At 33.7% G+C, this 23,526-nt stretch overlaps 1 protein-coding gene across 2 annotated transcripts in view; it reads right to left on the bottom strand.

Annotated features, from left to right (window-relative positions):
• The window catches only part of LOC138694683 (GTP-binding protein Di-Ras2), a 196,508-nt gene that overhangs the window by 163,370 nt on the left and 9,612 nt on the right, over positions 1 to 23,526 (bottom strand). Inside the window, exon 1 of one of the 2 annotated variants that reach the window (XM_069818661.1) lies at positions 21,451 to 21,736. The exons of the other annotated variant lie outside the window; for it this stretch is intronic. Within the exon in view, the coding sequence (XP_069674762.1) occupies positions 21,451 to 21,460 (10 nt within the window). The 5' untranslated portion in view covers positions 21,461 to 21,736. Of the gene's footprint in view, positions 1 to 21,450; positions 21,737 to 23,526 lie in introns of those variants that run through there. 2 annotated transcript variants of the gene reach the window in all.

Raw genomic sequence — 23,526 nt, 5'->3', positions numbered from 1 at the left:
TGAATAGACTTCGTTCAATTGCCACACGCAGCATGCTATCAAGTTGCCGATGTACGGTAGTATAGAGGAGGTGAGCGACCGCCCTGTCTCGTAGTATAAGCAGTTGATGTTAAGAGTTGTGACCAGTCCAAATAGATAAAGCAGCTACAGCTAATGTATACCTATATAAGCACCTGTTTTTGCATTACTGTGGTTGGAATAGTCAAAGCTTAACATTTGTTCAGTGCAGACAAGAATTCAATCAAACATGCCGTAATATGATATTTCAGAATCGACTCATGTCAGTAGATTTACTGGCATGTAAAAGAACTCCTGCGGGATAAAATTCCCGCACATCCGGCGACGCTGCAGTTGCGAGCGTCGTTAAATAAAACATAACATTTTTTTCGAAGATACTATTCTGTACATTGATTCTAATAATTTTTAAATCGTGTCCAAAAGCATCATCCTGTTAGAATCGTCTAAACTACAACTCTCAGAAACCCTTAATATAGTGGATAAAGTATCACAAACCGTTATCCAAAATAACATTTCATTAATTTCAGAAAAAGTTAAATGTAAGTTGAGAAACGTTATTGCTAAAAATTCTGCCTATTCACAACTTCGTATTATAAATGATGTACTATCAGGTCACGACAAGAAGTCTGAAGTTGGTGTACTAAAAAGTAGTGACTTCCCGTTCTTCAAATATGCAATTACATCGTGTGATGTTGAACGTCCATTTTCCCAATATAAAAACTGTGTAAGTGACCATCGGAGGAGGTTCACTTTGCAGTAGCTCAAAATGTACGTAACTCTTCATTGCAATGCACATATTCAAGGATGATGCGAGTATCTTACATTTAAGAGTTAATACATCTCACTATAAATAATTGTGTATTTACATGTTTAGACATTTCCTACTTCAATGATCATTCATTATATTTCTTGAATGCAGGATACAGGTTTTATTGTAACCGCAGTATACTGCTCAGTGTTTACATCAGAGGCATACTTCATCTTTTTCACGCCCCCTTCTCATACAGTCTATACCGCGTGCGCAGTAAACCTTGCGATTCTCGTGGCAATTCCACGAAGTCTATTAATGAACATACTGTCGGGAAAGAGATTCATAATTATGATACGAGGCAACAAAATATGTTTAATATGCCAACTGTTACATTTAACTAAGACCAAATGTAATTTTGAGTACCTATATAGCAATTAAAGCAGCAAACACGGTTCCCTTTCATTTCTTGGTAAGGTAGAACTTAAAATACGAACCACTAGTTGGTTCATAAATATGGCATTTTATAACTTTAGTGAATTTTTAATATTGTTATTTGTGATACGTTATTTGTTTTAAGTGTATTTACTACAACAAGAATCTATTACAAAACCTCTATAAAAGAATATTACAATAATAGGCCTAACTAATGAAAATAGCAACATGTCATAACATAAAGAAAGAATAGGAAAACATAAAAATGTGCCTCAAAAAGCACCACATGAGGAAATTGAAAAGAAAAAGAAAACAAGAAGAAAGGCGTAAGAATTTGGAATGTAGAAATAGAAAATGCAGTGAAAGAAAAAAGAAAGGCATGTATACAATGTTTACAGATGGAAACTGAGAAATCTAAAGAACAATATAAACAAAAACAAAATTATGGTAAAAAACTAATAATAAATGCATAGGCCTATGAGGAATCCTGGGATCTATTTATAACAAATACTGAGTACGAAAAACTATAGCTCAAACACTATGAAAAAGTTTTGAAACTTTACCGGCCTCTACTGTTCACATGTCTGAGGGCAGAGGGTTGCCCTTTACACTACAGAGGATCTCTATTCGTCGCACTTATCAGCTTCGTTCTCTCTACAAATACGGTGGAGTTATGGCGGCGAGAAATCAGATAGGGACACAGCGAATATAAAAGTAATTGATAAGGAGGAATAGAAACAACATTATAAAACATTTGGTACAACGAAGCGTTAAGATCAGAAATAGAAAATAATACACCTAGCTATTATAGTTCCGTAGATCCAATTTTGTGACCCGATGGCATAAACGCTGAACAGTTGAAGTATGAAGATTCATTTCTAAATTTAATTAGGGTAAGTGAAAGTATTAACGTCATCAGTTCAAAAGATGGATTACAACTGACGAGAAATACGGACAATAATACTGATTTTTTAGATATTGATCATTTGTAACCTTTCCTATGGAATGTACATTTCAAAATTTGTAATTATGACAATATTTTACAACAATACAAGTAAATAAAAGTATGACGAATACTGGCGCTATTACCTGCAGTGAAGGTAATAACGCCATTTATTTTATTAGAACAAAGAAACATGTTTATAAGCAAAAGTGACAAATGTAAGACAGTGTTATAGTATTAAACAACTATAAATGATTAGGGACAACAAAAATTCTCAATATTCATTACCACACAACTTAAAAAAATTAAATCAAGATCATTGTCATTGAGTGGTGCACAAGAGTCTTCACAAAGTGAACAGTGTCCGTTTCTTTTTGCTACTCATGTCGCAGGTTTCGTGGTAACCAAGTCCGGTCGATTATCCTTAATTTAGAGAGGATTAAACTGACTGCTATTATTACATAAATCAAAGTTTACTCTCGCAGCAAGATGGCGTTATTAACTGCAGTCGCAAATTCTATTTTAAATAAATAATTACCATAATATAATATTCTAAATTTTAAAACAACACCATTCCACTAAACTTACGGACACATAAAAACGAATTTCTGATAACATTTCATCATTCACTACATTTGAAATTCAATTACCTGTACTTACTTTATACAGAATTCAATATTCACGTCATTGAACTATCAGCTCAAGCACGAACTTCTTTGCTTAAAGATTGTTAAATTCACACTAAAAACATAAATCCGTTTTACTGTTGGATCCAGACGTTTAAAAAAAAGGTTACTCTAAACACCACATTTCTCTAACTAGGGCTGTCAATAAGGCTTTCACGTAACTAATTATAAAATATTAGATGGTGTTATAACCTCTATACCTTCACTTACTTTACTGAAACTGATGAAACAGTGTTGATGTTAAACACAAGATAATAGTTAATGGATGGAATGCATAAAGTTGTAGTATTACCTTTTGCTTTGACTGTAGAAGTCACTTGAAGTAGAAGTATATACTTCGTTTTGTATGCATAAACCTGATGCTACTACTACTACGAAGTATGTACTACGCGGCAGTAGTATAAACTATCAAGAGTATTCGATTATATCGATTATCGACAGTACTTCCGGCTTATCCGCTAAGATACGTTAGTTTTCGCCTTCCATGTATTTATGTTAATTTGTTGGTGGAAAATTGACTGTTGTCCTCAAAATCTGATTAGTTTAAGAAGAAAAGGGACAATTACGACGAAGTGGGAAGTGTGGAAGAGAGAGAATGAGAACTGTTATTTGTTAATCTATTATAAGAATACCCAGCATTATTAAACAAGTCACAAACTCCTGCCGCAAGAAGTGATGAAGAAGAAACCATCCAGGCTATGAAAGTTAAGTCGGAAGTTTACAGCAAGAAAAAAAATTGACAAAAAGCAAATTATGAAGAAAATAAATAACATGAAAAGTAAAGTAAAAATCAGACATAATCAGACAGGCCCAAAATGTTAGTCATTAAATTTACACGTAACCTAAAATATTGTACCCACACGGAGTTTTTTCACGTAAATTAAATGTAATATAAATATATCATAGAATCATTTTGTTAAAAGTATATTATTTTAAATAACAATAACAAAAATCAACTGGCAGAATTCTAGTTATCTCAAAATCATCATTTCGGTAGTCCATTACAAAAACTGATCATATAACATTTTTTTATTTGTAAAGCCTATACAACTTCTTACAATCACGTTATGATTGTTTTCGTCTTTTCTTGTAGGTTTTTCTTGCGCGAATTTGTTTCAATTCTGCCATATTAAACTGTACAAATGCTTGTGCTGAGCTAACAAAGTCTCAAACAGAGCAGCCTACGATTTTTCTTAGTTTACACTTAGAAGTAGAAGTATATACTTCTTGTTATGCATATAAATAGTAGTTTAAACTACAAATTCTAGCATAAGCTAAACACGGCCTTCCAGATCAACTTTCTGCTACGCAGGAAAGAATTTACTATGGGTTTTTATACATAAAGACCGTAGCATATATTACGAAAGCCTTAGCAATAGCATTTACTTCAACTTCATGCATACCAGCCAATATTCTACATACCGGTGCACGACATGTGTATAAGTAATTGGCCTCAAGATGTATTATACAGTCAGTGTTTAAGGCTTGGAGAGCCCGTAACAGACCCGCCTCTTAGTAGTTGCTGAGCCCTACTCCCTCGCGTCCCTGCAGGGTATTGATGCTCATGATTAATACATTGGAACGATCCCTAAATCAATGTGCCAAGTTGCAGTGTGTTTAATTGCTTCTTATCGATTACATGGCTGCGAGACTTCAAGTTACCATCGGCTATGCTGTGTCAATCTGTTTTCGCAAGTAGTTACATGACGTGCGCAGCTTCTAATGTGCATTTTAATCTGATGATCCCAGCGCAGCGCCCAGATTCACTTAATTCCTACTCTCTGGTTAGCTGGGGGGAGAGTGTATGAACACCAACTCAACGAAACTGGAATTATTGGTAATTTGTGTGGAGGATATGATGGACTGTTTATTGTAAAAATTTTAAAATATTATTAAACGAGCAATTCTTGTATATTTGTAAATTTTATCTTGAAAGCAGATTTTAAGTTTTTGGTGAAATGGAGTGAATGTACCGTTCTCGGATGTGAGAAAACCATTTAATATAATCAACTTTGGCAAATCTCATCTAGGGTGTTAAATTAAACCAACAATTTTTCTATGTTTCTAAATTTTATATTGACTATTGCACTTTTACTACGTCATACTACATCATCATCATCATCATCATCATCATCATCATCCGTCACGAATTAGGCCTCTGTATACCTGTTTCGGCCCCACCTAGCAATCTTCTAAAAGGTCTTCCTAACCGTCGATGTCCTCTGCGTTGATATTGCATCATCATTTTGGGGATTCTTGAATTGTCCATTCGTTTTATATGGTGTAACCAATTTAGTTTGTATTTGTTGATTTTTTCTTCTACTGACTCTAGTTCTAATTGTTCCAATATTTCTTCATTCCTTTTTCGATCTAAAAGAGTATATCCTGCTGTCCGTCTGAGAAATTTTATTTCCGTTGCTTTGATTCTGTTCATATCTCTTTTCCTTAATGTCCAAATCTCACTTCCGTATGGAAGGGAGGGTAATGCTAGAGTATTATATATTTTTATTCTTGTGAATTTCTGTACTAATTTAGTTTTTAATATATTATTTATTATTCCTAAATTTGTGTAAATTTGGTGATTTTCTTGTTCACATCTTTTTCATTTTGATAAGATATTTCAAAACCCAGATAACTGAAATGTTGTACTTGTTCTAAGCATTGGTTATTGTGTATTATTTTACTTCTAATTGGATCTTGTCCCAAAAATGACATTACTTTTGATTTTTGTGCTGAAATCTCCATCCCAAAATCTGATAATATTTTATTTAATGTATATAATCTTCTTTGTAAGTTATCCTCTGAATTGGAAATTATAACTTGATCGTCTGCAAATAGCAGGGTACTTAATGTTAAAGTACTGGTTATTATGATCCCTGATGTACAGATTTGGTTCCATTTAGAAATGATTTCATTCATGTAAATATTAAATAATGTTAGTCATACTACTTTTGACCCATAAAACGGTACGAAAGTACGTCTTTCAACCAATCATGGCTGCTTATCGTACAATTTTATTCCTTCCCTTGCATTTGTTTAATTTTATCGCTTTCCTAGCATTTGTTTAATTTTATCGCTTTTCTAGCATTTGTTTGTTTTTATCACTACCCTAGCATTTGTTTCTTTGTTTGCCAACATTTCATACTGCAAATTCTTTACGGTACTATATAACATGCTTTGCGATCTAATTTGTTTCCCGCATAGATAGTCAACCGAAAATGACGGCTCCGTTCAAAGATTTTGGTGAAACTAACATTAGTGAAATAAAATTTTATTAAGTCAACTAATATCTATTTTATTGTATTAGAGTACTTTATTTTTTCTGATCTTTATATACTTTCTCCTGTTTTTATCACTTTCCTACCATGTTGTTTCTTTGTTTGCCAACATTTCATACTGCAAATTCTTTACGGTACTATAAAACATGCTTTGCCATCGTCATTTTGTTTATAGCATAGACAGTCAACTGAAAATGGTGACTACGTTCAAACGTTTTGGTGAAGCTAAATTTAGTGAAATAGAAGTTCAGTAAGTCAATTAATATTTTATTGCATTACAGTACTTTATTTCTTCTAATCCTTATATACCTTCTTCTAACCGTGTAATAGTCAATTAAATCCCATCGAGTTTTGATTTTCTCTAGATAAATTAAACTGTATAGTGAGATTACTATTGAAAAACATTTTGATAAAATGGGAGTAAATATCTCGTTTTCGGGTGCGAGAAAGTGATTTGGCTATATCTGGACTTTGGGAAAACCCATTTAGGATTTAAATTAAGTGAATAGTTCTTGTAAATTTGTAAATTTTATCTTGAAGACAGGCCTAGGATTTTGATGAAATGGGATGAACCTACCGCTTTTGAATATGAGGTATCGACTTTGAGAAAACTCAGTTAAGGAGCTGAATTAAACAAGTAATTGTTGTGCATTTGTAAATTTTATCTCGAGCACGCTCTAAGGATTTTGATTAAATGAGTTGAATCTACGAGAATGCGATTTAGCTAGGTCTCGACTTGGGAAAACTCATTTAAGAGGTTAAATTAAGTGAACAATTTTTGTGTATCTGTATATTTTATTTTGAAAACGGGCTTAAGGATTTTGATGAAATGAGGTAAATCTATTGTTTTCGGGTACGAAAAAGCGATTTAGCTAGGTTTCAATATTATGAAAACTCATTTAGGAAGTTAAGAAATCAGATTAATTTATACGAACTAACAGGCTTAATCTCTAAGGGATACATTTATAGCTCCAACTAAAAAGCGATTTAAGAAACAGTAATGCAGCAATGAATTTATGTTCAACCTATGGATTGCGATTTTGATTTGCCTATGGAACTCGACCATGAAGAAAGAAGCAGTGGCAGTTTTCCAGATGTAGAGGACTTCAACACTGCAACCTAATAGCCACATATCATGTGTTCTCAGTTCCGTCTTAATCTTGATAATGTCGACTTATTACAATCAATTATGCCCTCAGCCTCCCCTGATCAAGCAACAAAATGTTAAGTGTTATGTTTTAATTAACGACGCTCGCAACTGCTGAGATTATATCAGCGTCGCCGGTGTACCGGAATTTTATCCATCAGGAGTTCTTTTCCATGCCAGTGAATCTACTGACATGAGCCTGTCGCATTTAAATACACTTAAATGCCATCGACCTGGCTCGGGATCGAACCCGCAACCTCGGGCATAGAAGGCCAGCGCTATACCAACTGCGCCAACCAGGCCGACATCAAGCAATAAATGGTCGATCCAAGTAGATATTGCATAATTTATCACTGTGTTTTGCGTTGTATGTTCATAAAAGAATAACATTTTGTTAAAAAGTTATAACTAGGCCTATAATGCAAACAAATAACTCAACATTCATCTATGTTTCGATGTTGATTCTTAATTAATTTATCTCTAATTCGTCTTATATGATTAATCTTGATTTTTTTCTACTTATTATTACAATCTTTAGACATAACAAAGCAAAATATAAAATTTGTTATGCCCTCATCCTTCCTTTACCAACCGGTGACCGGTCTTCCAGACATTCATTGAATTGTGGCATACCTATTTCGTCTGCTATCGATCAAGTGGCAGCGCTTCCAACTATAAACACTGCGGATCAAAGTTCGATTTTCAGCAAGGAAATAAAAATTATCTCTCTCTTATACAGTCTGGGTCTGTATTCCTTCTCATTTGTTATAATCTGTTGTGTACAGTTAAACATTACTTCATTCTAAAAATACAGTATAAGAAAACTTGTTGCTTCTGGGTATCTAATGTTGGTTCACAGTACTCAGTGAGACAAAACGGATCACTTGGCCCAGTCCTTGAATGGGAATATTAATGATGATATAATGTAAGGTTTCCTCTATTACAGGAACAAAGCAAAATATGACAAATATTAGAACAATGAATAAAATTAATACCGGGATGGTGATACTTATTACGTTCATTTCGAGAAAAAAAAATGGTTTCACATATTATCACTTGAATGCATGCGTGTATGTTTGTACAGAATGTACTATATGTATTTTTTTTAGTTGGTTACTTAACGACACTGTATCAACTACGAGGTTATTTAGCGTCGATGAAATTGGTGATAGCGAGATGGTATTTGGCGAGATGAGGCCGAGGATTCGCCATAGATTACCTGGCATTCACCTTACGGTTGAGGAAAACCTCGGAAAAAACCCAATCAGGTGATCAGCCCAAGCGGGAATCGAACCCGCGCACGAGCGCAATTTCAGACCAGCAGCAAGCGCCTTAACCGACTAAGCCATGCCGGTGGCTGTGTATGTATGTATGTATGTATATATGTATGTATGTATGTATGTATGTATGTAATGTTATGTTTTATTTAACGACGCTTGAAACTGCATCGCCGTGTGCCGTGTGCCGGAATTTTTGCCCCTCAGGAGTTCTTTTACATGCCACTAAATCTACTGACATGAATCTGTCGCATTTAAGCACACTTAAATGTCATCGATCTGGCCCGGGATCGAACCCGCAACCTCGGGCACAGAAGGCAAGAGCTATACCAACTACGCCAACCAGCTCGACTGTATGTATGTATGTATGTATGTATGTATGTATGTATGTATGTATGTATGTATGTATGTACGTACGTACGTACGTATACTCCGAATAGATTTTTTCTCAAATACTTTTTCATGCATCCAGTGTACCGAATATCCAAAAACACGAATGCATAGGTATTTTACAGAAATTTTCCGAAATAGGCCTAATGATGCCAGAGTGACGGTTGGTCAATAATAAAATTATTAACAGTTATAATTGTAATCACAGCTTGTTTATCTACACTATCAAAATTTAAAAGTGGGATACGAGACCAGAAATTATATCTATTGGTAGGTATTATGTTATTAGAATAAATCATTTCTCACTGTGTACATACAGGATGTTATAGGTTTAAGTTAATATATTTTGATATTTGTTTAAGGAAAATGCATGTAAAAGAACACACTATTTACTTTTTTCCTTGCTCTAATAGTTCTTCCACAATTGTGTCACGTATTTTAATGCTTTATGAATGATTGTACTATGAAACGCCTGTCAATTTAGACTATACGCATGTCTTTCGATCACATGAATTCCAGCATAATCTGACCCAGTCAGTTTTAACGGTCTTTAACGTTGCTGGAAGCTCACTCATTAACATTTGGCGTAATAGAAGAATTCATTGATGCTGAATTAGCTGATATTCATTTAATTTACGGAGCAGCGAGATAAACTGCAACGTGGCAAGGGAACTCTATTCGCTACGTTTTCTAAATCGTGAAATTACAATTACACTAATGTTTTTTGTTGTGTGGCAAAGACTCCGGGGTACAGGACCTCTTCGTCCTCGGATCGATGGTCGTGGACAGCAAAGTGACGTTTCCTTTCGTAATTTCACATAACTTTCTAAAAATAAATGTATATACACCAGTTAAGAAAATATCACCTTTTGTTAATAATTGAAATATTATATTATTTCTTAAGCTTCTTTTATTTCAATAACAATTTTTAAATCTGACTTTCTTTTAATTCTTTCATGATGGATTAGAAGTAAATACCACATCATTTATAAAGCCTTTTATATTCTGACTATTACACTTTTACTACGTCATACTACTTTTGACCAATAAAATGGTACGAAAGGACATCTTTCAACCAATCATGGCTGCTTATCGCACAATTTTATCACTTCCCTGACACTTGTTTGTTTTTATTACTTCCCTAACATTTGTTTCTTTATTTGCCAACATTTCAAACTGCAAATTATTTACGGTATTATAAAACATGCTTTGCGATCGTCATTTGTTTCCCGCATAGATAGTCGACTGAAAATGGTGGCTCCGTTTAAACGTTTTGGTGAAGCTAACATTAGTGAAATAGAATTTTAGTAAGCCAAATAATATCTATTTTATTGTATTAGAGTACTTTATTTCTTCTAATCTTTATATACTTTCTTTTGTTTTATCACCTTCCTACCATTTGTTTTTTTGTTTTCTAACATTCGAAACTGAAAATTCTTTACGGTAACTGTAAAACATGCTTTGCGATCGCCATTTGTTTACCTTATAAACGGTCAATTGAAAATGGCGGCTCCGTTCAAACGTTTCGGTGAAGCTGACATTAGTGAAATAGAATTTTAGTAAGTCAATTAATAGTTTATTGTATTAGAGTATTTTATTTCTTCTAATCTTTATATACTTTCTTCTAATCGTGTAATAGTCAATTAAATCCCATTCGAATTTTCATTTTCTCTAGATAAATCAAAAACTCTAGTGAGATTACTGTTGATAATTTAGATAACATTACTTTCAACGCTTTTGTTTTATTGCAGTTTACCATTCATATGAGAATAAAAATGTAGGCTGTGTTCAAAGTTCGAACCCGTTATTATTATTAACTTATATAAATAGTGAATTTAATTCCATGTATTAATATAAAATTGTGTCACAGAACGTGTTTGTATTTGGATACCTTTCGAAGTATATGGTTACCTGTTGCAGTACAAAGACCTTTATGGTAAATATGGTTGATAAACAACCCACGCAAGCCTGGATCTCCGCGTAACTAGTCAGGCGTTCGTAGGGAAAACAAATGGCTTGGAAGTATTAACAGATCTGAAACATTATATTTTTTCTAAAAATAACTTCGAAAACTAAACTAAACGTGGACTTGGAAGTAAGGTTTATTATTGGGACTATCAAAGACTACGCCGGAAGAGTGTAAAGCCTTGGTTTTTCTGAACCGACGCATGCGACGTGCGAGGCCCGCCTCGCACAAATCCGAACTACACGAGAGATAGTAAGTGGTTTCTATAGCGCAGACCTCGCATCTCGCAGTTATAGAAACTACTCACTATCTCTCGTGTAGTCCGGATTTTCGCGGGGCGTGCCTCGCATCTCGTATGTGGCATGGTCGGTTCAGAAAAACCAAGGCTTAAGGCGGAGATTGTTGAAGCTAATCATTTAAAGAAGCAATTCATGATTATCGAGAACTAAATTCTGGCCTGTTGCTTAGAAATCAGCTACACGAAGTTCGGTCATGCGTTCCGAATATTTTACCATAGAGACGAAAAAAAAAAAAAACATTGAATATATCCAATTTTTAAGGTTCAATATTTCACATTCGGGAAAGTAGTAATCGGGATAATTTCCTGTCAGAGAAATAATCATTAGGAATTTTTGATTCGGAATTTTGTACGAAAATGCCCCTTAAGAAGAGCTAGTCATTAGCAGGTTCAAAAATTACAATTCTTTTATTGTATTAAAAAGCGTTCTTTTCTGAAAAAAAAAAAAAAATTAGAAATATACAACTTATACAAGGTGGAAGTGAAATAACCTTGCAGATCTTGAGAGCGAATAACTCATGTTATATGTGACAAAAAAGTGTAATATCTTATTGGTGAAAAGTCACAGTATTTTTTTCAGAAACATTTTTTTAAAAATGTTTAGCACCTTCTTATTCGGTATATATTGCGAGTAGAACTGTGATTTTTGTCCATATCGATTAAAAAATCTAATAAAAATCATTTATCCCTGTGGCGTATTTCAATAGCGTGGATGATTTTTCGTGTAAATTTAATTTAAAAACCATTAATTTCAAGCCACTGAACAATACAACCAGATTGCAACGTTGTAGCCAGAAAGGGTGACGGGAGGCAGTTCACGTAGCCCAGTTCGTTACCCCTTAAATCTATATTATGAGAAGAAAGGGGACTGTGCTAACAATGAGATTACCAGACTGCTCCAACTTCCAAATTTATTTTCTAATTAACAGTGTATTTAATCACAAAACGTAATATAGGTTTTCTATTAATTTAAGTGTACGTCCCTTTCAATCTGCAGGGTTATTTCACTTCCATTCTGCATAGATTCCGAAAATATTCAATAATGTGTGTGTGTATATATATATATATATATATATATATATATATATATATATATTCATATAGTGGAGTCATAACAACCGATAATATACATATTTTAACTTTTAAAACTGTTTTCCGAAACCCACATTTTCAAATTATGAGTACACTTGGTAGAAAAATATTTGGTCTAGACTTTTGAAATATTCAGGCAACCTTAACAGATATATAAAAATGCTACCCTATCAGGTTTATTGAAATATATCAAAATTATTCCGACTACATTTCATTATATGAGAGGAAAAATAAATGTATTATTTAATAAAAAATTCAAATATTGTATTAATTACTCTTCAGGAAGTTTAGAACTTTTAGTACATTTTTAAAAGACTAGAAAAAGGATGCAATATGTATATTGTGCAGTATTACAACCAACGCCATGATAAAATAAATTACATTTTCACAACTTTTTCATGAGTTAACAACCAATTCCCCTTAAGACAACACAGAACAAACTTAAGATAAGAAGCATTTACTTAGCCCTCATATCCACATCCCTGCTGAGAAGCAAACCCATATCCGCCACGTTCATAGCTTAAAACGCTACTATTTGTGTTAAAATAGACAACTTCATATTCTTTTTGGAGTTTTCTTGTAGAATTTGTGTGCGGCATTAAGCCGACAAGAACTCGTATAGGACACATCTTATTTTTCAACTAGGCTATATGAAAAAGGTCAAAGAGCAAAGTAATATATGACAGAAGGGGGCTAGAAGTTCTCAGCTCAATTTCAAGTGACTAAGGTCTCCTAGGGGAGCAGTATTATAATTTTACCAAACCCCTGTGGCTGGTATGATGACATTCAGCGCACTAAACAAAGAGATATCGTCAGAGCGTTTGCCATGTTGTGTTGTATTGTTCGTCCGCGAGCGCTCTCTAGGATTCACTAATAATTAATCATGTTTGCATTGAAAACAGCGTTAGAGAGAAGTGATAACATAGAGGTGCTGGCAGGTAATGCTTTTCAGACGTATCGTGTGACTTGGGTAATATCTTTAAATACATTGTCATGGAGGAGTGAGTAATACAATAGGCGCACGATAAGAGTTGAGAAGTTGAGTTTGGATAATCCCGCCCATCATACAGTTTACTTGTGCAATTACTCATGAAATCTCGGGCTTAATCAGCCAAGGTTCGGATTTACATTTACATAGGCTCACTACCATAAAGTGTTCTGCTTGTTCTTTAAGAAAAAATATTTTGATACAAGGTGTCTCAAAAATAGACCGACAAATTAATTTTGCCAAACTAAAGAAATATGCCACAATCCTATTTTAAATAGTTTTCAAGTTATAATTAAGCGAATTTGCTAAAGCACAGTCCCAATAATGAAAGTCAGACAATCTCTGAAAGGCTGAAGAAGGGAAAGGGTACATGTTGTTTGTAGGAAAAATATTCCAGATACATTGTTTCTTTTCGCTCAAATTATTTCCACTTTTTAAATAGGTAAACATATGTAAACTGAACTTAATTCAGAGTGATTAGGCAGTATATGAAGAGCTGTCCTCGGATTCCGCTGCAAGTTAGTTGAACAGTTTCATCATGCCAGGTAGTAAACAAATGTCCAATACGTGTGGCATATACCAAAACATTTCCTAATCACAAATCAAATTTATTTTAGGCCTATATCTCAAAAACTATTTATATTACAAGATTGAAACCATTTGCTATTGTGCTTTTTTAATAAAAGGACATCCCAGAAACATTTGTCGGTTTATTTCTGAGACATTCTGTATACTTACGGCTTTTAAGGAACCTTCACATAAGCCCGCCATCGGTCCCTATTCTGAGCAAGATTAATGTAGTCTCTATCATCATATCCCATCTCCCTCAAATCCATTTTAATATTATCCTCTCATCTACGTCTCGGCCTCCCCAAAGATCTTTTTCTCTCCGGCCCCCCAACTAACACTCTATATGCACTTCTGGATTCGTCCATACGTGCATGCCCTGCCCATCTCAAACGTCTGAATTTAACATTCCTAATTATGAAAGGTGAAGAATGTGTGTTGCGGCCGTACCAGAGAATCTGTCCCATTCCGGGGCATATTGTGTGATTTCGTAATAAATTGATTTTTTTTACGGTGATGGGTTGTTAGACCTTCGCCCAACCCCCAAGCTGGAGGACCACGACTGTTTATTCAATATATTCGCAGCTACCCTCCATATCTGGAGACCGTTTCCTCTATCCGTAACCTGAGGACGCGCCATGCCATGGTGATAGGGACCCACAATACATGGTGCGACACTCGGTATACTAATGAAAAATATTATTATGATAACAGTGTTTCATATTTTTACAATTTTTTATAAAGAACATCATGTTACACAAGTCCTTATATAGAACAGTGACTGTATAACGGCAAATAAATTTGAAGATAAAAAAGATCTGTTTTGAGTCATGGTAGGAGAAGAAAGGTTCTTCTACTTGTCATACGTCTATATGTAGTATTTCTCAAGGAGACTTCATAAGTCTCTGACACAAACACCCAGCTTTACATCCCATACAAAGAAAATCATGATAAGATTTCGTACGTGTAACATTTACTACTGGTGAACAGCAGAGTTTCTTAGCTAATATTTCGTTTGAAAAAAAAAACTGTCATTTTAAGACATTTATAGAAATGTACACTAAAAGAAACTTTCTTGTACAATAACACTGCGTAAACATCGTTTTGGGCTCTGCTATGGATTTTTTTAACTCTCATAATAGAAGTTATAGACTAGAGAAGAAAATATGGGTTTCGCCATGTGAAACAGATGTAACTGGGAGATTGGTAGGTCATGTTATCGCGGAACATCGGATGTAGTAACAACCTGTTTATAATGCTAGGATGACATAAAATTAATATCCTTATTTTTAACAGAATAATGCTGTAGTATATAAAATTGTTTAGGCCTAGGCTACTTTAAGAGATTAATTCTATTGTAGAATATAATAGCTTGTAAATTAACATCTCTGATATTTCAAATTTTCAGTTTGTGTTAGTTACTTTTGAGGTTGAATGGAGAGGGTCCAGGGTAAATTTAATATAATAGCATAATCGCCTTATTGTAGCACACGCGTGCCAATAAAAGTAATGACATATTCACTCTGACGCAATACCGGAACGCTTGCTATCTTGCTTACCGCTTGTACGCGCGACATAACAAGAAAAGAATTGCAGGACAGAAGAGAAGGTAACGTACCATTTATTTCCAGTCTTTAATAATTTTGTATCATTTTGTAACACCACATAAAACAGTTCTGTGGCTCAGAGAAACTATACCTATTAGCAAAAGAAAGGAACATTTGTAGCATAACCTGCAAGGTCATACATTTCTCTTTATTCAGTGTCAATGCCAGGTGCTACTAATCGATACGAACATATGAAGACTTTGTCAGTTATGGATCTCTATTTTATAACTTATTTCCTACAATTTATAATGCTAAGATGCTATAAAGTGTTGTATCCAACTCTTGAATAATCTTATTATGACACTCGTGAAAATTGTACTACTCACTGTCTGTCGTTCGTGCGACAAACAATCACTCATGCCATAATCGTCACGATTATCAACTTGCTGCATAAGTAACTATTATTCAGTAACTTGTTACAGAAGAAATAATAAAGTAGGATTTCAAGACTTCACGATGATTAGTTGTAACGAAGAACATTTTGGGTTTCTAAACCGTATGTTAGATTATACAGGAACATCATTTTATTTTTACTAACATTTTGAATATTAATCTGGCTACACCTTTGGATTAACGGTTGAAAACCGGAAACACCGTTTGCTACCCCCTTCCAAGACTGGAGTTCGATGATACTGGCGTAAAATACAAACAAATCACTTTACTAGGTATAGGAGGGAAGAAAAGTAGTTCATCCATTTACGAAAACTAGGAAATATCGCGATTTTCAGTTTGATAATTTTCATTAGGTTTTTGTTTAATCAAAATACAATATAGTATTAACAATAAGTATTTTTACTCACGAACTGAATTATCCATGCAATGTATATTATACTGTCTACAGCACATTAGCGTAAGCGTACAATATAGAGAATGAAGTTAAATTGAAAAATAATCATAATATGGATATTTAAACACATTTTTGAAAATGGTGGCCGTTCATTTCGATACAGACTTCCGTTCTTTTGTGCATATTATCCCACTATAGACTAATGCATCTAATTCCAATTACCAGTTTCGTCCTTCGTATTATTAACTCATGTTCAAATAATTCTGTACCTACTCTATAAAAGAGTATCTTACGTACTGTAAATTTAATCTTCACTTCTGCCCGACCCGCACAGATAAAATTTCTCAGATATGCTATCTACTGTCCGTCCAAGTGGTTATATTGCAGGATCGCAGAAAGGGGGAAATTATGTGACAGTTAATTACTTAAAGAGGACCTTTTATTTAAGTTATTTTAAACAATTGTATGGGTATAATATTACGTAGACTTCCAATTCCTAACAGAAATTAATGTTTTCAGAAAAGAGCTAAGACAGCCCAGCCACTAGCCTTTACAGAGGGGCGAGCAGAAGCAGGTGGGGGAAATCGGAATGCGACGTAGGCAAACGGACGACAGTATCTGTGCGAAAATATGCTTCAATATTGAAATCTCTTTCGTCACTGGAAAACGCGAACATATTTCTGGAACGTACTATACTCACTAACTCAGTACTGTTTACTATATGCGGTCTTGGTTCTGTGTGGAGGGCAGTTGGAACTTCATTAGTAGAAGGGGTGGGAGTGAAGTACATTCAAAAACTCAGGTACAATAAAAATTGAAGTAAAAATAAAATGATGTCCCTGTATTTCTCTCCCTTTCGGAAATGCTCAGATTAGTATTGTCAAAGACATGGGTCTTGAGGGCATAACTTGTAAGCATTTCAGAAACGACGAGGTATGTAATCTTAACATGCGGTTGCAAAGCACAAAATCTTGGCTCACAACAGGATCTGCTGTTTCTTCCGGTCGTATCGCTCCGAGACACCCCGGACTTCGTTGACTTGAAAGCATCCTCAGGCACATAAGACGACACTTCGCTACTCAGGCGACAGCTGTTAGCTCGCTTTACACAAACAACTTTCTCTTATCCGATGCTACATTATGTATACTAGTTCTACATTTACACACGCCTTTGTACAACTATAAAATGCAACGAAATGAAGTAGGACAAAATATAAATCCAATCTAGGTTAACAAAATTTTGCAATGTTTAATTAGTTACTATTTTACATCATAAAATGCAGAGATTATTCATGCTTTTCGAAGAAATAATGCTTTGTCGATATGCATTTTTATTTGTCATTCTTTGAAAATAATCATTACTCACTGAGGAATGTAAAAAGAACTACGAACGTAAAATAAAAAAAAAAATCCAATTGCATGATGCAGCAATCTCAATTCAGATTTCTACTGTAGTTTTGTAACTAGATGCACGTACATTTTGTGTGTGGATAATCCAACGAAATAGCATTATTGAAATGTGATATTCGAGCATTCCTTGAATAAAACAACCATCTATGTTCTACAAAGGGACACAAGTTCATGACACACAAAAACATCGCGTGCAGAAACGGGAGATCATACTTACCGGTGAAAAATAAGACTCAAGTGAATTAATACCATATAGTTTGTAGTACCTTTCAATGCATGTTGAAAGACTGTAAATATTTTAAAATAGCCTAATTCAGAATCATGAGATACTGACAAAAGCAAGTACTCGTATATACTAGAAATTTATGGCCTTTCCAAACCTCGAAATGTGAGGCATATTTATGTTATTATTAATCAGAAATACATTAATGAAAAGTACATCTTATTTACTTTAAGTATACCATTTGGAAAATAATTTCTCCATTTTATTTTCAAGAACTTAAATTATTGTACATCAACCCACCCATTGTGTGCCCTGTGTAACATTAATAACATATTGTTGTATTCATACTTATGGAATAAATATTAATATGAAAAAAGTAATTTGCTGTGAAATGAAATGAAAACATATTATATATTTGTTGCCAAAGATAAATTCAATTTGGAATGTAATAGACGCTAATATTTGCGTTAAATAATATGCAGACAATTAATTTGCATTCCTTAGAAAATACTCCATTTATAAAAACAATATAGGATATCTCATTGTTTAGTATAATCTTCAAGAATAAACATATTTGAATATGACAACTATCTTTCATTTAAAGTTTAACACATAATACATTAAATAAAGATTTAAAAATAATACCAATAATAATAATAATAATAATAATAATAATAATAATACCAATAATAATAATAATGATAATAATAAAAATAAAAACAATAATAATAATAATAACATACTCTGATAAATGAAATACTGTATTTAAAACAATAAGAAACAAAAAAGGTCTAAAATGGTCATGCATGAAGAATAAGTTACTCTAAAAATAACTGAAATTTTTAAAATATCTTGTAGTAAGCCTACTCTATTAATAATGATCATTGCAATGAGAGTTTATTACTCAAAATTTAAACTAAAAAATGTAGATTGTTTCTGTTACTTCAGAGGAAAACTAGTGATCAATTTTGCATTTCTCCATTGTCATATTTTTCTACACACCAGAATAAGCAAAATCAAAATGCTGAACTGATTATTTAAACAATCATAATGGATATTTTATTTCAACCACTTAAAGTATGTAACAGTGTAGATTTATATCATTTACATATATTTTCATGGTTTCAATTGAACGAGCTTGCAAGTAAACTGGATTTAATCTTTAGTACTTATTTATGAACATCGATTGTAACATGCGTTGCTAGAATTTAACACTACACCAAATTAGAGAGCGAATGCAAATTGAGAATTCTTAAGGAACAATGACATTTCTAAGGAAAGAGACATTTCAAAGAATAATATCAAAATTGAAAAATTGAAATGAATGTTTAATAATAAGGTAAAGAATTTTGATTTTGATTTAATAAGTATTGGAAATTCAAGTTCAAAAGCCTGTCGCTACAAACAACTCCATTTATATATATTTAATTCATACTTATAATTGAATTTTATCTGTAAACATAAGATATTGAAAGAAACTGGTGGTATAATTTTATGTTGGTATCGCAATAATATGTTTCAAGTAACTGTTAATTAAAATTACAACTAATTTTCAAGCACATATCTACATCATTTTCCACAGTACGACTTTTTATTTTAAAATATTCTGGCAATTATTTAATTCAGAATATTAATTTGAAAAAAATTATTTACTTTACATAAAGTGTTGTGAATAATTATATTTTATATTTAAATCAATTCATAATGGTATATTTATAAAAATACTTTTTAAATTCACTTACATTCTAAATTAATAAAACAATTACTGACAATCGTGGAAACATAACCTAATAAAATTAATTATATTTAAATGTATAAATACACCGATAAATTATTTTTGTAAGACACGCTTTTTTTTACGGAGTTTGTTATTTAAAACCAATAAATTGTTTGAGAGCGCTTTTGAAATATATTAACGACAATTTTAAAATACTCGTATCAATAACATAAATTAATCAAATAGATTTACACTGGAAATGAGAGATATACAAAAATCCTACACAGAAATCATTGTTGAAATTACATTTAATTTTGTTACTTGAAATATATTTTTGAATTAACCCTAGGCTTCGTGTAGCACTTATTTTCAAGCATGGTTTGAGGTTAATTCAACACTGTGAATGCCGCATGGGAAATTTTAAATGCTAAGGTAATTAAAACAGATTTACAAGAAATTATCGTGGCCTTGGAGACTGGAACGAAATGTGTAACAAACTTCCGAGATACACGATGAATTAAATATCAGCTGTTCCTGAATTGCTGCCATACGTGACCACTGCCGAGTCCCACAACAATAAATTATTCATACCGCTTTTAGGATGCTCGTAGATAGCTGGCTATTCGTGGATAAGACTGTCGTTCAATCATGGAGGGATCAGGTTCTACAGGGTGTATATTAATTTACTCTACTACTTGAGATAACTAATTTCTACCACTAACTACAAAATTGAATATATTTCTAATAGATATAATTGCTATAGTATATTATTATAAGTACAGAATAGCTAATAAATTAGTGCAAAAGTGATACTAAATATAAATACAGTGTATTGTGGATTTAAAGGCTGAAAGAAGAGAAGAACAAGTATTTTAATTTTAGGCAGAAGAACATTTTAGAACAAAGGCTGAACACGATTATATTTGATAGTTTATAAGGATTAATTTCATGGTTCAGCTAACTTCGAAGGACACTTGTGTAGGTTTAAGTAAAACTTGTCATTCAGATTGGGGTTCGAACCTGGTTAAGTCAGTTTACAGTTTTAAATTACACCGCCCAGGTGACCGGACCGCCTCCCTGTATGACATGTGTTTACTCTGTCACAGTATCTTTTAACTTATTAAAATAGTTTAACAATATTATAATCTAACCAACATTACAGGCTCATTATTTCTTTATTTGTCCTTAGTATTATGTCACAGTGACCGCTGTATCGTCAGGTGTCTTCATTAACATCTATGTACTTGGATTCAGTTCGTGCTTCCAAAGGATTAACACTGACCTGACCAAAGTTCAGTCTGCGTCATTTTAACACCATCATCAGTGTCAATCCCCGAAGTGTCATTTTCAGTGTCGCACTGGCTCTGAATTAGGATCAACTGTATGCAGTGTCGCATTGGCTGTGTGGAGAAGATAAAAGTCTGTCTGCGAATTATCTTCTGTTGTTGAAAATTTACAATTTCACGTGACGTTTTATTTTAAAAAATACGAATAGGGGTGGGAAATTAGGGCATTTTTATTAGTGTCTGATGTCCCAAATTATCTTGATGTGTACATGTTTATAGCTTCGAAATATCGAATAAAACTGAACTGTGCACGTTATTATCAGTTAAAAAGAGAGAGAAGAAAAAAAGCAGAATTGGATGAAGGATGAAATGTGAGTGCAGACAGTGTTCTCAGCAGGCGGTGAAGATACATCCATGAATGAGAAAATGTTTTTGTACAGTATCGTATAGCAAACTTGTTGCAAAGGGATGCAACAGTACAAATATATATAAAAACATTATCCAGTGAAATATTAGTTAAAAACGTCACAACACCAAAATAACTTAAAAAATTAATAAAATAATACACGTAGAGGTTCATATAAATACCTTGTTCCATTTGATCTAGATTTGCACTGTCTTACAATTAATATTCAAAAAATTTCGTTGTCAGTGTTTCGATATATCACTTGATGCTATTTTTAAAAACCAATTTTCTGCATTCTTTCCACAACGCGACACGCGACAGTAGAGATGTCTTACTCCAGGTTTGCGTGACAGCAGAATATCTGGTCGTCGTCGGCCGCCATGACAGTTTTGGCAAATTCAGCTAACCAATCACCGGTGGCGCCTTTCTGCAGCCATCTCTCACAGCGAACTGACCTGCTTGTCGGAGCCAGCAAGGTCCCACTGAACCGCATAGCAGAGCGGGGCCCGCCGGTCGATCGCGGTGAAGCCACGACTGGCGCGCCATGTTCGGCTCCACGTAGCACCCCTAACGAATCGCAACTGCTTAATTGGTGTCCTAGAGAAAAACACGCGACGGTATTCTACTTATGGAGCAACGCTGGAATGAATGCGACAAGCCAAACGAAGTAGTCGGTGAAAACGTGCCTCACAACAGCTGTGTCCAGCACACAATACGTTTTTTTTTATTTTATTGGGTTATTTTACGACGCTGTATCAACATCGAGGTTATTTAGCGTCTGAATGATATGAAGGTGATAATGCCGGTGAAATGAGTCCGGGGTCCAGCACCTAAAGTTACCCAGCATTTGCTTGTATTGGGTTGAGGGAAAACCCCGAAAAAACCTCAACTAGGCAACTTGCCCCGACCAGAATCGAACCCGGGCCACCTGGTTTCGCAGCCAGACGCGCTGACCGTTATTCCACAGGTGTGGACTCACAAGACGTAGGACAAATAAAGGATAGTAGTTCGGTCCCTCTTTGTGGTAAATCAGCAGCTGGCTGAAGACGAACTTGAAAATAAAGGATTGTAATTCTGTAATTGAAATCCTATTAAAAGCCAGACGTTTCCTTGAGACAAAAAATGATACTTAGAGATGGTAGATTTTAGCAATTTAAAATAAAAAAATTTAGCACTTTAAAATCCAATTTAGCAGTTGATAGCACTTTTAATGCCACAATTTAGCATTTTGTAGCGTATTGGAATAAAACATTTTAATGGAAATTTCGGCAAATGTCATCAATGTGTCAACAAGAGCATTTTATACATTTCCCTGATAAATCCTTGAAAATAACAAATAAGTAAAGCACCATAATTTTATTATAAAAATTACAGTTAAATTTTGGACATTAGGAAACATACCAAATATATGGACCTGTTAATTCAGAGGAGCATTTAAAATCGATATTCAAGACAAAAACTCGTTTCATTTTATTCAAAGGGAGTAATTATTGAAAGTTACATGGGACAAATTTCAACATGGTCCTGCTTTAATCTGTTTCGCCTGTCTGTAACAATTTGTTTACCTAACACGTTTTTTTCTCCCAAGTCAACCTCTTATTACAATTCATACATAAAAATATTAGAATCACTAACATAAAAATGCTTATGGTCATCCGTTCGTTACTTAATGGTGATTTTATCCCCAACTCAGTCACAATCACCCGCTATCACAACCAACTTGTTTGTGAGAGAACACTAGACCGAAAGAAGTTTCACAGGTCACATTCGTGTACTATTTTTATTGTAAAAAGCTAACATGGATGGGTATAAAAAGGTATTCTAAAAATGTAAGAACCTCTGTGTAGACGGGCGATCCTATTTTTCGTTTTTACAAAAAAAAAAAAAAAAAAAAAAAACAGAAAGTCACATATAATATAATTTCGCTCCTATTTCGCAGAAACACACACATTTCGCATTTTTTTACTCATTTTCTCATTTTATCACAGATTAAAACTACAATAACACACTTAACATGCTTTTAAATATAAAATACTTATTTTGACAGCATTTGGGTACATTTCGCATTTACCGTGACTGCGAAAAACTATTACCTCTAATGATGGTTTGACAATAATGAAGACATTTTGGAATATGTATAACAAAGAACAGAACCGAAATTATCGTCTTTCAACAACTTCTTACACCACAAAACTCGTAGAATTTTTCTAATATCGAACCCTGATTCCTTTGTGATTACTGTATTTACTCGAATATGA

Source organism: Periplaneta americana, chromosome 2 (genome assembly GCF_040183065.1).
Source record: "Periplaneta americana isolate PAMFEO1 chromosome 2, P.americana_PAMFEO1_priV1, whole genome shotgun sequence".
Lineage (NCBI taxonomy): Eukaryota > Metazoa > Arthropoda > Insecta > Blattodea > Blattidae > Periplaneta > Periplaneta americana.
This window is presented reverse-complemented; position numbering and strand designations above follow the sequence as displayed.